The sequence below is a fragment of the Ictalurus punctatus genome, chromosome 9 (genome assembly GCF_001660625.3).
Source record: "Ictalurus punctatus breed USDA103 chromosome 9, Coco_2.0, whole genome shotgun sequence".
In the NCBI taxonomy this organism is placed as follows: Eukaryota; Metazoa; Chordata; class Actinopteri; order Siluriformes; family Ictaluridae; genus Ictalurus; species Ictalurus punctatus.
In genome coordinates, this window is record NC_030424.2 from 15,378,007 (window position 1) to 15,392,500 (window position 14,494).

The 14,494-nt window shown below is 38.7% G+C and overlaps 1 protein-coding gene across 4 annotated transcripts in view; it reads left to right on the forward strand.

The window, feature by feature from the left end:
• ktn1 (kinectin 1) overlaps nucleotides 1–14,494 on the forward strand; it is a 33,906-nt gene that overhangs the window by 6,683 nt on the left and 12,729 nt on the right. For 3 of the 4 annotated variants that reach the window (XM_017476458.3, XM_017476461.3, XM_017476462.3), the window contains exons 4-24: nucleotides 3,997–4,182; nucleotides 4,416–4,574; nucleotides 4,800–4,930; nucleotides 5,035–5,148; nucleotides 5,400–5,540; nucleotides 7,069–7,175; nucleotides 7,315–7,459; nucleotides 7,580–7,676; nucleotides 7,761–7,948; nucleotides 8,033–8,101; nucleotides 8,184–8,221; nucleotides 8,339–8,429; nucleotides 9,461–9,529; nucleotides 9,650–9,687; nucleotides 10,024–10,114; nucleotides 12,219–12,287; nucleotides 12,400–12,440; nucleotides 12,630–12,720; nucleotides 13,902–14,011; nucleotides 14,104–14,217; nucleotides 14,318–14,411. In XM_017476458.3, coding sequence (XP_017331947.1) covers nucleotides 3,997–4,182; nucleotides 4,416–4,574; nucleotides 4,800–4,930; nucleotides 5,035–5,148; nucleotides 5,400–5,540; nucleotides 7,069–7,175; nucleotides 7,315–7,459; nucleotides 7,580–7,676; nucleotides 7,761–7,948; nucleotides 8,033–8,101; nucleotides 8,184–8,221; nucleotides 8,339–8,429; nucleotides 9,461–9,529; nucleotides 9,650–9,687; nucleotides 10,024–10,114; nucleotides 12,219–12,287; nucleotides 12,400–12,440; nucleotides 12,630–12,720; nucleotides 13,902–14,011; nucleotides 14,104–14,217; nucleotides 14,318–14,411 — 2,183 coding nt within the window. The remainder of the gene's footprint in view (nucleotides 1–3,996; nucleotides 4,183–4,415; nucleotides 4,575–4,799; nucleotides 4,931–5,034; nucleotides 5,149–5,399; nucleotides 5,541–7,068; nucleotides 7,176–7,314; nucleotides 7,460–7,579; nucleotides 7,677–7,760; nucleotides 7,949–8,032; nucleotides 8,102–8,183; nucleotides 8,222–8,338; nucleotides 8,430–9,460; nucleotides 9,530–9,649; nucleotides 9,688–10,023; nucleotides 10,115–12,218; nucleotides 12,288–12,399; nucleotides 12,441–12,629; nucleotides 12,721–13,901; nucleotides 14,012–14,103; nucleotides 14,218–14,317; nucleotides 14,412–14,494) is intronic. The other variant, XM_017476460.3, reaches the window with a different exon arrangement.

A 14,494-nucleotide genomic window follows, 5' to 3' on the forward strand; every position in this document is an offset into this window, starting at 1 on the left:
ACAATTGATCTCCATTATACAATAGTGTTTTATTTATTCTCTGTCCGAATACTCGATTCTGATTGGCTGGAAGGTGTGCGTTAAAACCGTGTATACCACAGGTAGTTCCACTTAACCATAGTAACATACAGTTAAACTCACAGCTTCATTATTAGTAGACAGACGCTGTAATTCACACATGCACAGTCTGTCCCCCTCTGTCCCTCTAATAACTATTTACTATAATTCATTCAAATAAATGTATTCTTATAGTGCTATTTGATCTGTGTATGGTTTAGAGCAGGTGGAATTCTAGATCTGACGACCCGTATATAAAATAAGTAACGAAAATTAACCGTTATTTTTTTATCTTTTCAGTCAAATTTTGCTCTGCAAAAATCAGTGACCGATTTAACTCGTCAATGTTGGCAAATGATCATGGTATAAGCAAGATAATCCTCGGCTAGGTGTGTGTTACATGATTTGTATGCACTCTGTGGAAGCAAGTGCTTTCTTTGCCTCCATACTGTGCATTAAAATTGTATCGTGCATTATCCCTTACATATCAAACAACAAGGACATTTAGATAATATATTTGATGATAATTATTTATATATATATATATATATATATATATATATATATATATATATATATATATATATATATATATATATATATATATATATATATATATATATAATATATATATTACTCGTTATGGAAACGTAATTACAGTGTATTATGGCTCATGTAGTATTACTATTATATTGGATGGTTATAATAATGATTTTGACCAGCTGATGGGATATAAAGTGTAATGACTGTGTAATTAATTCGTACAAGCACCTTAATTTGACTAGTATTATGGGATGCAAGAACAAGCCTCACCACCCATTTATTTGGATTATCAGTACGGTATAATAGAAGTACAGTGATGACAGAGCTTACTAGTTTATTAATATTGGAGAACCTTTATTTTATTTTATTTTTTAAAAAAAATTCAGATCAATAACCATTATTGAAACTTCGGAAAAACGTAATATGTCCAAGCCATTTGCAGCCATTTCTATGTTTACGCATCTCCCTCAATGGTATGATGACAAATTGAGTGTTTTGTCTCTCTCTCTCTCTCTCTCTCTCTCTCTCCCACACACATTTCTGCATGACAATTTTGCCCTTAAACATTTGTACATCAGATATTTAAATCATTAATGGGCAATGGCTAAGCCTCTGGGACAGTAATGAGCACCTGCTACTTGAGCAAGACCCTTAATCCTCATCTGCTCAAGTGTTAGAATATATGTAAATCTTCTCCACTGTTCACAGACCTTTATTTATATTGTTTATATTGACAGTATGTGATGACACATAATAGATGGAAAAATTGCTTGTAAATAAATGTTAGTGTGTAATTATATATTAATTGTATAATTAATACATAATTATGTATAATATAATTAAGAACAATCTTTCTTATAATATAATTACAATATTTAATATACTTAAGGTTATTAAAGGTTAAATAATTTCACCCTAATACAGACAAAATAAGAGCATCTGGAAAGGTGATGTGCCATCTCCCTCTAGGACAAAAATATTTCATATTGATTTATATTATTGCTGTATGTGATTATCAGTTATCGACCCTGCATTTCTCACTACTCTGCTGTTTGAAGCAGTCGTATGAACATGGACAGCATTTGGTCGCTCCTAAGACTAAAGCCATCCCATTCAGAACACAGCAGATGTCGTAAAAGTTGGCAAGAGATCACAATTAAACAAATGAGACAAATATTATAGTCTGTCATTTATTTATTGAGGGAAATGATCCAATATTACATATTTGTGAGTGGCAAAAGTATGTGAAATTGGAGTCAGGTATTTCGAGTCAAGCACCACTGTACTATATATCAAGATCAGGGATGTCACGATACCAAAAATCTAGTAGTCGGTACCGATACCACCCAAAGTACTCGATATATGAGACAGAGAGAGACAGAGCGAGAATTTAGTTATCAAACACTGTCTAATAATGAGTGGACGTGCACTCCTAAACACGCGCACACACCTTATACTCTGATTGCAAGCAATAGTTTAAATTCACTGATATGGTGGCAGGCCAAAGAGATTTATGAAAAGCATGAACATTTGAATAATTATTAGTGACATTAGACTACATTTAGCTGACAGGACACGGGCTGAATGGCGATGCATGGTGGCCAATTAGGAGGTAGTTTATAACATCGCAATGCGTTAGCATCATTAACAAGTAACTGTATATTGCAAACATTACATGGAGCATGATGTTAGCTGGTTTCACGGCCATAATGCCAGCTGCCTCAAACATACATAATATAGGACCGTCTTTCGGGTGCTTCGCCAAATGCCAGGTGTTTCCTCGCTTTGTTTGAAACGAGAACGATAGTATTGGTTGCACACCGGAAACCGATACTGCCTTTCCTCTCTTTTCCTCTCAGCGAGTCGGGGCGGAGCTAAACTTGTTAGGCTAATCTAATTTTCTGTAGTTTTTCCTGTGTGCTTGTAGGCATTTTTCTTCTTCACCACTTGTGCACCGACTAAAACACTTGTACGTATTTTCTGCCCCCATCAGGTCCGGAAGAATCGCAACCTCGGTACTTTTGTTACAACCAGTACCAATGGAAATGCAGAAAAACAAGTACCGTCACGTTTTAAGAATGTTGGTACAGAAGTATCGGTTCTCGTGACATCCGTAATCAAGACAGTGTAACATGTCTTGTGTGTTTGTCACACATAAACAATGCTGTTTATTGGTCATGCAGTATAGATTTGAACAGCACGGTGGACAGAACTGTCATGCTGACTGATTTCCACTGAGGAAAGTTAGGGAAGAAGACAAGGATTCATTTCCTGTCTTATCATTGCTATTTTCTTTTCTGTATTGTTTGAATTAGAATGAGTCTTTTCTGTGGTTAAGTTTAGTTAACTAATGTAATGTGATCTAGTGGCAACTGGTTAGAAAGTCATACTTTTAGAAAGATCATAGATTTTGTCTTGGCTTGTTCGAATGTGTGTCTGTGTTTGATCTTGTGGATGTGCCTCCAAACCACACCTCCTCACAGGAGCCCAGAAAGTCAAGGGCTCTTGTTGCAATATACTTCAAGCTGCTGCCTGTATCATTGCATGACATCCGTTGCTTTTACATTTACATTTACACTTATTCATTTACCACATGCTTTCGTACAAAGCAACTTACAAGCAGGGAACAATACAAGTAGTGCTACCATGCAAGATTTATAATTGAGTTCTAGAGAAGCAAAGTGAACAGAGTAGAGCTGTGAGAATTATTTTTAATGATAATGTGGGGTTGGCATTTTAGGGGTTAGTTAGGTGTTCATGGAAGAGGTGGGTCTTTAGCTGTTTTTTGAAAATAGTGACAGATTCTGTGGTCTGGATTGATGTTCATTCCACCACTGAGGGACAGTTAGTTCAAAAGCTCTGGAAAGGGACCTTGAGCCACGCTGAGTAGGCAAAGATGGAAAAGATGCATCAGATGTAGTTTAAGCAAAAAAAACTAACAGTACAGTGAATGAAACATACCTCTTTAAATATATAATATGCAACTTGTTTTTTTTCCGGAAACCACTGAAATACTAATTTGTGTGCATGTGTCGGCAGTACGGAAGAGACAGGGGTGGGGCGGGGGTTTCCCTACACCTCACGCTGCTTATAGTCACTTTCATTAGTGCCCACAATCAAGCATTGTCTCATCTGTTTAATCAGATCAAATATTTATTTATAGCACACTGAAGGGACAAGTGCTATCCACAAACCTCCTTATTTGCACAAACTTGGCAAGTGCTGTCGTCCTTGATTTAACCGAATTTCAAATACCCTATAAACACACCCTTCTTTACTGCTGAAGAGTGCTTAAAGTTCTGTGTTTAAAATGGCAGCATTTCTTTCTGCAGTGTAATTCGGTATAATAAGTGAAGGCCAGTGCGTTATTATCTTTTCTGCCATGGTGTGATGTAGAAGAGCCTCCAGCTGAGGTGAAGCCTGACCAGTCTCCTGTTGTGGTGAAGAAGGTGGAACCTGTGCAGGTAGAGCACAAACTGCAGGATGCAGCTGCTCCTGCTGCCGTTCCTCCTGCACCCACCACCTCCACCGGCAGTGGCAGGAGAAGGAGCAAGAAACAGAAGGTGGAGGCTGCTTTAACAGGTAAGACATGGCTCCTTCTGAATGCTGTTAAGAGCTGGGCTGGTCTGGTCTATCAATTTTATTTTGAGAAAACATGCACTTGTTTTAAGTGTAAACATTTGGACAAGTAGGTGAAACTGTGCCTTTTAGAGATGATTCTGTTGTGGCTTACAGAGCTTATATGTTTGCTTTTCCTGTTAAATCAAATTTGACATGTTTCTGTGTTAATGTGTCGTGTGTTTGTGTCCGTGTAGTCAACGAGACTCGGGTCCAGTCTTCTCCTCCTGCCAGCCAGACGGACTGTGTCGCTCCAGCAAACCACCAGAGCAGCAAGAACGAGGAGGTTGCTGCTCCTTCCCCGGCTCGTGCTTCCACTAAACACAGCAAGAAACAGAAAAATGAAACTGACAAAGGTACTCAAGCACTGAAATGATTAGGTTACATAGCTGTCTGTTTGAATTTGATCCAGTTCTAGATCTTGTTTTCCCTGTTGTGTACTTTGTCTCCTTAATCAGACAAGATTTGGCCTGTACTCATGTGCAACGACTCCAGTATATTCAGAACCAAGTGTGACTGAATACTGAAGTGATCAAACTGATCGACAGTAAACTAAAGCGCAAGTCTTTGTGTGTGCACAGAGAACTCCCGAGTGAAGCTGAAGGAGCTGCTGGCCAGTCTGGGTGGACTGGTGCTGACTGACGCTGACGTGGTGTCTGTGGTCTCTCTGCTCCGTGACAAGAGCCCTAACGCCTTGGACAGCTGGTATAAAGTGAGACAAGACTCCATGCTTATCAGCATATTTTGTACACGTCCTGTGGAAGTGGCATAGTCCTCTTTTCTAACGTTCTTCATGCTGTTCTGTTCTTCTATCAGTCTGCAACAAAGTTTGAGCCCTCAGCTCAACAGCTGGCAGAGAAAGAGCGTCTTCTCACAACCCTACAGGAGGAAGGCTCCATCGCCAAGGACAAAGTCAAACAGCTCAGCCAGGTACTACAAACCAAAATGCAGTGCCACAAGTTATACTGAATGTAAAGTTTATTTTCTGGAATTAAATCTGGAAGGTCTGTATCTATTTTTTTTTCTGTCATATATATTTAATCATTGTAGTTATTATTTAGAAAATAATTATATTATTGTTATTTATTTTATTGTTTGTTTGTTTGTTTGTTTTTTTAACTAACATGGTGTTTACCTGCTTTTGAACTGTATTTTGCTGTGCTGTACGTTGTTGTGTGTAGGAGTTGCAGGCCGAGAAGCAGAAGAGCAACCGTGCAGAAGCCATGCTGCGGGAACAGCGGGTTGCCATGGAGAAGGAGGTGAGCGTCATGCAGGCCAAGGCTCAGGGCAGCTACCAGGAACTTCAGAGCATGCAAATCAAGGTAAGAAGTTGTGATCCAACAGAGGATGGTGGAGTAGACAGTGATCTAACTATGTTGTTGCAGGTTGTAGTGGTGGTTTCTGAGGCAGGGGGAGGGTAAGAGAATGAACAGCAGTATTTGTCAAGTAGACAAATGTGCTGTTGTATTGGGGGGGGTGAAGTTTACCAGTGATGACAGTACCATGGCCTGCTGTCTTGTAAAACCCAACATACATTCCTGAACTGAATCTTGTTCTTTTCAGTTCCTCCAGGATTTAGTGATTTTTTGCGATCGCAGAACTTAACCAAAGTCAAGGAAACTCTGCAATATCTATAGGAGTTTGCAATTTTTTAACATTACCATGGATTTTCCGCAGATTTGGGCCAAGACGCGCCATGTGACGTCATCACAATGCGCGTTCAGCCAAAGCCATCTTCGATTCACGTGCGTCGAACATAAGTACAGCTAAAATGTCTCATTAACTAACAAAAATCAGTGCGAAACACTGTGCAGAACAATTTTGTGCAATTGCAATCTCGCCAATCCAAGTAGTTTTCCGCAGGAAAGCACAAATTCTTGAAGAAAAAAATGTGCAAAATCCTGTATGGACTGTCTTGTTGACCTTTTAATGTTTTATTTAGTGAAAAATATAAGCATGGTCTGAACATCTGTCTAACCATTTTGGTTGGACGTGTTAATGTGTGAACATCATAAGCTGTGCTTTGGAGATAATTATATATATATATATATATATATATATATATATATATATATATATATATATATATATATATATATATATATATATATATATATATATATATATATATATATATATAAAATGTTGTTATTGTTATTATTATTATTATTATTTTTTTTTTTTTTTTACACTTACTAGTCAGAGATTTGACAGTGAATCATACATACATCAGCTATAGTGCTGCTTGGTTATGGATATTTTGGGATTCATGTCATGGAACATGGAGAACCCAGGCATTTGTTTTGTATGCATGTGCGTTATTTGTAATACACGCCTCAAACTTAGGGAAAAAAAAGTTATGTTTACCACCAGTTATGATTACAGACCAGTCTGGTCAAGCGATGACCATATCATAATTTGTAGTCTAACCACATTTATGTATTCTAAACTAATCGACATTTCGGGTAGAATTACTGTTTGAATGTTCAGCTGTGATATTCAAATAATATTTCAACTGCAGCATAAAATACGACAAATAGTAAGCCTTTATCTGCTGGAGTGTGTGTGTGTGTGTGTGTGTATGCACGGTGTAGTAGGCTGTAAGGGACACTTTTAAAATTGATGCTCAGAAACTCCTAATTTAATCTAGTCAGAATTTTCAAGACTTCTTTTGAAAAACAGGAATTTGAAAATGAGAGCTCATCCCTAGTTATATCATTGACTTCTGTGTTTTGAATTACACTCAAGTTATTAAGAGACATTATGTTACATTTGAATTGAATTTGACACATGACTCCTGTGTAACATATTGGATGAATTTTTACCTGCAAAACTCGCATCTGTCCTCAGTTTCAGACGCTGAGAGAGCAGATGGAGGGCCAGATCAACAGACTGCAGAAAGAGAACAACATTTTTCGGGATGCTGTTAGCTCAGCCTCTACCCCAATAGACAACAAGTGAGTCCTAGAAGCCACTTAAATACTGAATCATTCAATTGAGGCCCAGGGTTAATGTTTAATATGTTTAACCATATTGTGCACTCTTTTTCGTATTTCGTACACCTTCTGTACTGCATGTGCTTTTTTTTTATTTTAGGCAAAACACTGAGCTGAACAATATGCGCTCTGAGTGTTCGAATCTGATGAAGGACCTGGCTGAGACGAAGAACAAGCTACAGCAGGAGGAACTCCAAAGAAAGAGCCTGGAGGTCAGCTACAAGCAGAGCGTGTCGCAGCTCGAGGTGCGAGTCAACAGCATACACACTCTGCTTTTTCAGCTGTGACTGCAAATCCACATCCTCTTTTTTTTTTTTTTTTTTTATATCTGTCCCTGAAAATCTTGTATATGTACTGTCCATCAGGCCCAGTTACAGGACGCTAAGCGCCGTTGGGAAGAACTACAGAGCTATTTGCACAGTGTGAACACCGAGAGAGAAAAACTGCAGGCTGCCAAACAAGGTAGGTGGTGTCGTGCTGTGCTGTTATGCTTTACACATATACGCAAACACATCCATGGCTCTTATCAATATCATTCCCTGTCAGAGCTGCAGAGTCAGCTGCTGGCAGTAGAGACCGAGATGAATAATAAAAACAAGGAGATCCAGACCCTCCACAGCAGTCTGACTGACACCATGGTCTCCAAGGAGCAGGTGGAGCAAAAGGTCATGCAGCTCTTGGAGGTCTCGCAGCACAACTTGCAGCCTGACAACTCACTACAGGCCCAAGTCCAGGTACCTTGCGTACTCTTCTTTAGTTAATTAATGACACGAAAATGTGGTGGCAGATTTTTTGTAGAATATTTTCCTTCTTTGCAGGAGCTTATGAATGAGAACAAATCACTCAAGGTTCAAATCGAGAGTCTTCAGCATCAGGTTACGTCTCAGGTAAATGTATAGTTACGGTATCGAGTAGTACAAGTTTGTGTATCAGTGCAAACTCAAGGTTTTCCCCCTCTCTCCTTCCCAGGCTAATGCAGTATCCCATTTTGAGGAGCTTCAAAAACTGTGAGTTAAAGCTGTTGAAGAAAAATAAATAACTTTTTTTTTCTTCTTCTTTCTTCCCCTCTCTTAAAACCATTCAGCCCTAAATATATTGTCCTTTTGTATGTGTGTTGTGGGTAGATTGGCTGAGAAGGAACTCCAGAGGAAGAGTCTGGAGGATTCCCTTAATGCAGAAAGAAGCAGTGGAGCCAGTAGAGAGACTAACCTGCAAGTGAGCCACACCACCTTTATACCAATCTATATACCAGGAGTCATTATATTGTTGCCCACAGCCAAATCTAGATTACTTGGCTTGCCAATGTAGGAGGAAATTGTCTTTTGCATACAGCATTATTTTCATTTCTGTGGAAATCATTGTGGCAGGTAGCTCATGTCTTGGTGCGTCAAGTTGTACTTTTATACAGATATTTGGGTTTTAAATCGGCAGTTTTGGATGTACTGAGGTGATCTTTTGTAGAGCAGCAGATTCTATGTTCGTCCACAGCTAAGTCTCTGAGAAGCTTATACCAATATTGAAGAATTTGTTTATACCAAATGAATGAAAACTAATGCCCATATTTATGAGTGTAACATGGGATTGGAGCCAGGTGTGATTATTATACTTATAAACTTACTTTTTATAAGTAGTAAAAATAATTTATTAGTAAGCCGCCTCCCCCCCCCCCCCCCCCCACACACACACAAACATCACTGTCAATTGCGATTTTTAAATAGCATATTAAAAATGATTCTTTATTTCTGACACCACAGAAAGAAAACAGCAGGGCATCTTAAGCACATCTCATGTAGTAAGTGTGGTTTAAATCACTGGTTGAAATGGAAGCGTGTCTATTCAGTGTGATTCAGGTCTTTAGTAACGCTTCAATAACATGACCGGTGGGAATTGATTTTTAGACACAGTTATTCCAGGCCTGTCAGTTATGCAGCGATGTGTGAGTGTCTGGTCTGTCCAGCCAGTGGACTTGCATCAATTCACATGGCTGCCTACGGGACATACAATTGAGCTACGATACCGAACAAACAAGCTCAACATTACACATGACTAATGTTAATAGGCCATTGATATTGTTCTTAATGACAGTAAGTAGGCCATTCCTCATTTGTAAAGCAATAATTAGTATTTGCTCCTGAAAAATGGGACTGTTGTTTATTACCCATTGCCTACAAAAACTTTGGTCTTAAATGAAAGACACTAGACAAAATGGTCTCATCAGCAAAATTATTTTTTTTATCCATCTGTAGGCCTTTCACAATGAAAACGTAGTCCTGAAGGCAGAGGTCCATCGTCTGAACACACAGATTTCTGAGCAGGTCTGTCATAAAATGATGAAATTACACTTCTCCCACAAACATGTACCTGTTTGTTTTTTTGTTTTTTTTACATTGTCTATTTCATCATCTGATCAGATTTTTCTTTTTTTTTTTCCTCAGACCTCCTCCCTGTTGGCAGTGGATCAGCTAAAACAGAGGTGTGTGAGTGTATAATGGCATGTTTGAATAGCTCCTTGTTCTGAGGTTAAAACACACCTCACAATATGTCACAACCATTCCTAAACATTCTCCTAGACGAAGGTTTTCGCAGGTCTTATGCAACCGACCCTACAGCAATTCACTGTGTTTGGGAGAAAACGGGTACACAGCCAGAATCTTCATGATCCGTCTTGTTATATTCAGCATGCCTACACAATTCAGATTCAAACAATGCAAACTCTGTTATCTTTTTGATTAGCACCAGGGTGGGTTTTCATATTGATTAGTTCGTGTAGAGGTAAATAAAAGACTGAGTTGTTCATTCTTCCTGACAGCCTTCAAGAGAAGGAGGAGAAGATTAAGATGGTGGAGGTGCTGCTGGAGACTGGGCTTATTCAGGTAGCCAATAAGGAAGAGGAACTTAAGGTGAGCAAAGTCTCCACATGATGAACAGTTGACACATTCAGATGAATCAGAAACTCATTACAGCTGTACAACATTCAGTTTTACACTATCATTGTACTTTTTTCCATATCAAAGCTGACAAAAAGATGGATTTACTTCCATATCAACCTTACTTTGTTGCTTGCTCCCAGTGTGAACTTATGGACAATATGTTGTGACTGGAGTTTTGTCCCTTTCGTCGTCATTCCTCGACTAATAAAATCGTTGTAGTTTGCTTCAGCTTTCTCCCACAGCATTGTTTGTCAGTGTGGAATACATGACTACAGTCCTGTGTTTTAGCTTCTACATTCCCAGATCACTCTATTTATCTGAGGTTGTAGATTGAAAGTATATTCAGTAGTGAATCATTACTATTTGCTGCAAGGTTTAGTCAAAGGCTTAATCTGTACTTTAAGATCTGGTGTTTTTTATTATTATTAAACTTAAGCTCTAGGGCAACAATTAGACAACATAATCATTTATGTTGATTAGGAAAAATGATCAATGTGGATTTTTTTTTTATGCTGCTTCTGTTGCACCACATAGTGCTGTGTGCAAAACTGTTTCCAGGTGGCCCAGTTACCACAAATACCAACAAATAAAACATTTAAACACTGTTAAAAACCAACCAAAAAAAACCCCCACCAATGTGATTTCACTTGCAACATATACAGTCAGATCCATAAGTATTTGGACAGTGACACAATTTATGTAATCACCAGGGATTTGAAATGAAGCCATCGATATGTGACTGAAGTGTAGACTTTCAACTGTAATTTGAGGGGTTTAACACTCTGGAGGAGGTAGGTGTGTCACTGTCAAAGTCTGCAATCAAGAGATGCCTTCATGATTGTAAATACAGTTTACCTCAAGATCACCAGGGTCACTGGTGTTTATTGGTGATGTGACTGCTAATAGAACTGTATAGAGCCATATTTTCTGCTCTGGTTCAGTAGAATGCTGCAACCGATTGGCTGGCGCCCAAAACCTACCGCAAAAGCAACCCAAGAGCTTCTTAAGGCAAAGAAATAAAATGTTTTAAATGTCCGATAACCTCGACCCCATGGAGCATGCTTTTCACTTACTGAAGGCAAAACTGAAGACAGAAAGACCCCAAAACAAGCAGAAGCTGATGGCGGCTGTAGTAAAGTAAGGGAGGAAACTCAAGATTTGATGATGCCCATGGGTTCCAGATTTCAGGATACTTCATTGAAAGGATTTGCATCCAAGTATTAAAAATAATCCGAATGTTTATGATTGTTAGTTTGACACAATTCATTTTGGAGGGATATTTGAAAATGGAGGGACTCCAGGAATTACAGCCACACATTTGTATGGCTGTAATTCCTAAATGGTTGATGCTATATTTTTGTTAAAGCTTAAAGTCTACATTTCAATCACATATTGATTGCGTCATTTCAAACCCATTGTGGTGGTGTACAGAGGTATAACGATGAAAATTGTCATTGTACAAATACTTATGGACCTGACTGTAGATTTCTTGCACAGGTAAACGGGGCAGTCGGACCGAATGCGGAAAAAGTTTTAATGTTCATGTGAACTTAAGCGTGACTGACACACCTACATATATACACCTACGTATATTCACACCTACAAGACCATGTAAGAGAACTCTCATATAGTGGGCTGAGCTGATTATGGTGGTGACAACAAGAGCGCAGCCAATAAAGCAGTAACAAAGATGCCGGTAGTTCCACTTAAAGTAATGCAGCATATGTAAAAATGGAGATGCCTTTCATAGCAGTACATCAGTGATGCATGAACATTAAAAACGAAAGCATCAGAAAACTCCTGCTTAGTAAGTGAATATACTAATATACTAAGCGGTTGATGTTCTAGCCTCAAATTACACTTCACAGAAGGGGCTTGATTTTTTTTTCATGTAGTAGTGAAATATGTATAGCTAGTCTTTGAGCTTGTGGCTGTAACTGTGAAATTATCTAGAATTAATTGGTTGCTTCCTTCATAATCATTAGTTCATTTAAAGTCCTAAATACATTTGAGCTCAGTTGTTTTGTTTTTTTCTTTCTTTTTTTTTTCTTTCAATTTTTACTCCTTTCTGCAGACTGTAAGGGAAGTGAATGACAATTTGAAGCGGCACATTGAAACCCTGCAGCAGCAGACAGCAGAGCAGGTAGAGTGGTCCTCTTTCACTTAACTTAGCACCGATGTTCTCATGGTAAACAAAGTGTTGCTGTTGGGTCTCATTCTTATTTTGTTCTGTTTTCTCTCCTCGAATCTTCCAGAAGCAGTCTGACACAACATTGCTAGAGGAGCTGCAGAGAGAGTACGTTTATTCAGTATACAGACACAAGCCACCGAACCACTTCGGTTCTTGTTCTTGAGTTTGCATGGTTGCATTAACTGTCTTAATTCTTCTTGAATAATTTGTAGTTGTTACATAGGAAGTGTATTTGGGTTTGTGAGTATTAACCGCTGGCGTCCTCTGTAATGTTTTTATTATTTTTTTCATCAGGGTTCAGGAGAAGGATGAGAAGATCAGATCAGTTGAGGAGAATTTAAAGTCAACATTGAAAATAGAATCAAGCAGAGTGAAAGCTATTGAGGTGTGTCTTCTTTTTATCGATTTTACACATGATCATGTGTGCCATACATCTTAAAACTTCCCTTAATGCTTCAATATGTTAGATTTTCATGATGTACGGAGATGTTCTGTATTATCCGGCTTCCCCTAAAACATTCCCCCAGGTGGATTGTATGTCAAAATGGCCAAAATGGCACGAGTGCGCGCTCGTGCGTGAGTGCGGAATTCCGGCAACGGCAAAAAAAAGACAAAACAATCAGTTTGGGTAAAAATAGTCTTTTCTGCTTATATGTTGACAATTCTACAGTAAACATACAGTACATGTATTTCAACAGAATAACGTGGAAAAGTTTGAGTTACTTTTTAATCTTGTCTAGATTTTTGTCCTGCAAAGATCAAGTTTGGTAAAGAACCAGTTTAACAAACATACCGGTAAATGCAGTCAGTCTGCCTAAAGATTAAAGACGTAGATTTTCCCACACATTGAATGATCAGATTTTTGGATAGCTATATGTTGTAGAGAAGCATGCATAAGCCTAAACAGTTCGATCAGATAATGTCTGTGATACTCCTGTGGTGCAGGCATCCAGTCTTTAAATGCAGTATTCTCCTTTTTCCACTTTTTGGGGTAACCAGATTATAAATGCGATATCATTACTTGTAGTTGTGAATACACTATATGGCTAAAAGTTTGTGGACACCTGACCATAACACCCATTTGTCCCCACTTTGCTGTTTATAATAACCTCCATTCTTCTGGGAAAGCTTTCCACTAGGTTTTGGAACATGACCGTGGGAATTTCTATCCATTCATCCACAAGAGCATTAGTGAGGTTAGGCATGTAGTGTACACGCAAGAGAAACGCACTTCAATTTAAAAAAAAATAAATAAATCCTGTAAATTTGACCATGTGAATGGTTTTCCCAGGCCACCACAAAAATATCTCCTCAGCCTCAACAAAAAGACAGCAATTAGTTTGGATCGCCCCTACAATTAATAAGCCATGCTTTTTCTTAACTGTTCACACTGCCTTAAGTTTGACACTCTCATGAGATATTAATTTGTGCATATGGAATATGACATTTAAGTGTCTTGGGAACTGGATTAAATGCAGCATGCACCACCCCAAATTCACACTGCATCAAGCCATTGCATTTATTCAATATTTTAGCTAGATTCAAACAGGATTTGTGAATCTACAGGATCTGGAGAAGCAGTTGGGGAATGTGGAAGCTGAACTGGATAAAGTGCAGAGCAGAGGAACTCAGGAGACCTCCGACATGAGAGCTCAGCTTCTGCAGCTCCAGTCTCAGTATGTTTCGCTTGCTGGACTCGATCACACTGCACTGAACTCAGTGACCTCAGCACTGTTCCTTCACTCACCATTGGTATATTGTGATGCAGGTTAACTGCTAAAGACCAAGAGATCCAGAGACTAGAGAAACAGTTTGAAGAGAAGGCCAGAGAAGTAGAAGACAAGATGCTAGCCAGCGCTCAGCTTCTAGAGTTCCAGACTCAGTACGTTGCCTTTGCTGTACTAGACACACATTACATTGAAGCAGTGTTGAATGATTACATTTATTATCCTGCTGTTCACTCTTCATGTGTCTTGGTGTAGGTTAGCTACAAAGGAGCAGGAGCTTCAGATACTACAGAAGGAGATGGAGGAGAAGTCCAGACAAGTAGAAGAGAAGATGGAACAGCAGCAACAGGTGACATTTTCTGCAGAACATCACATGATTTCAGATTATGTTCCGAAAACCATCAGTGTACTTTATTTTTATCCATTTGATTA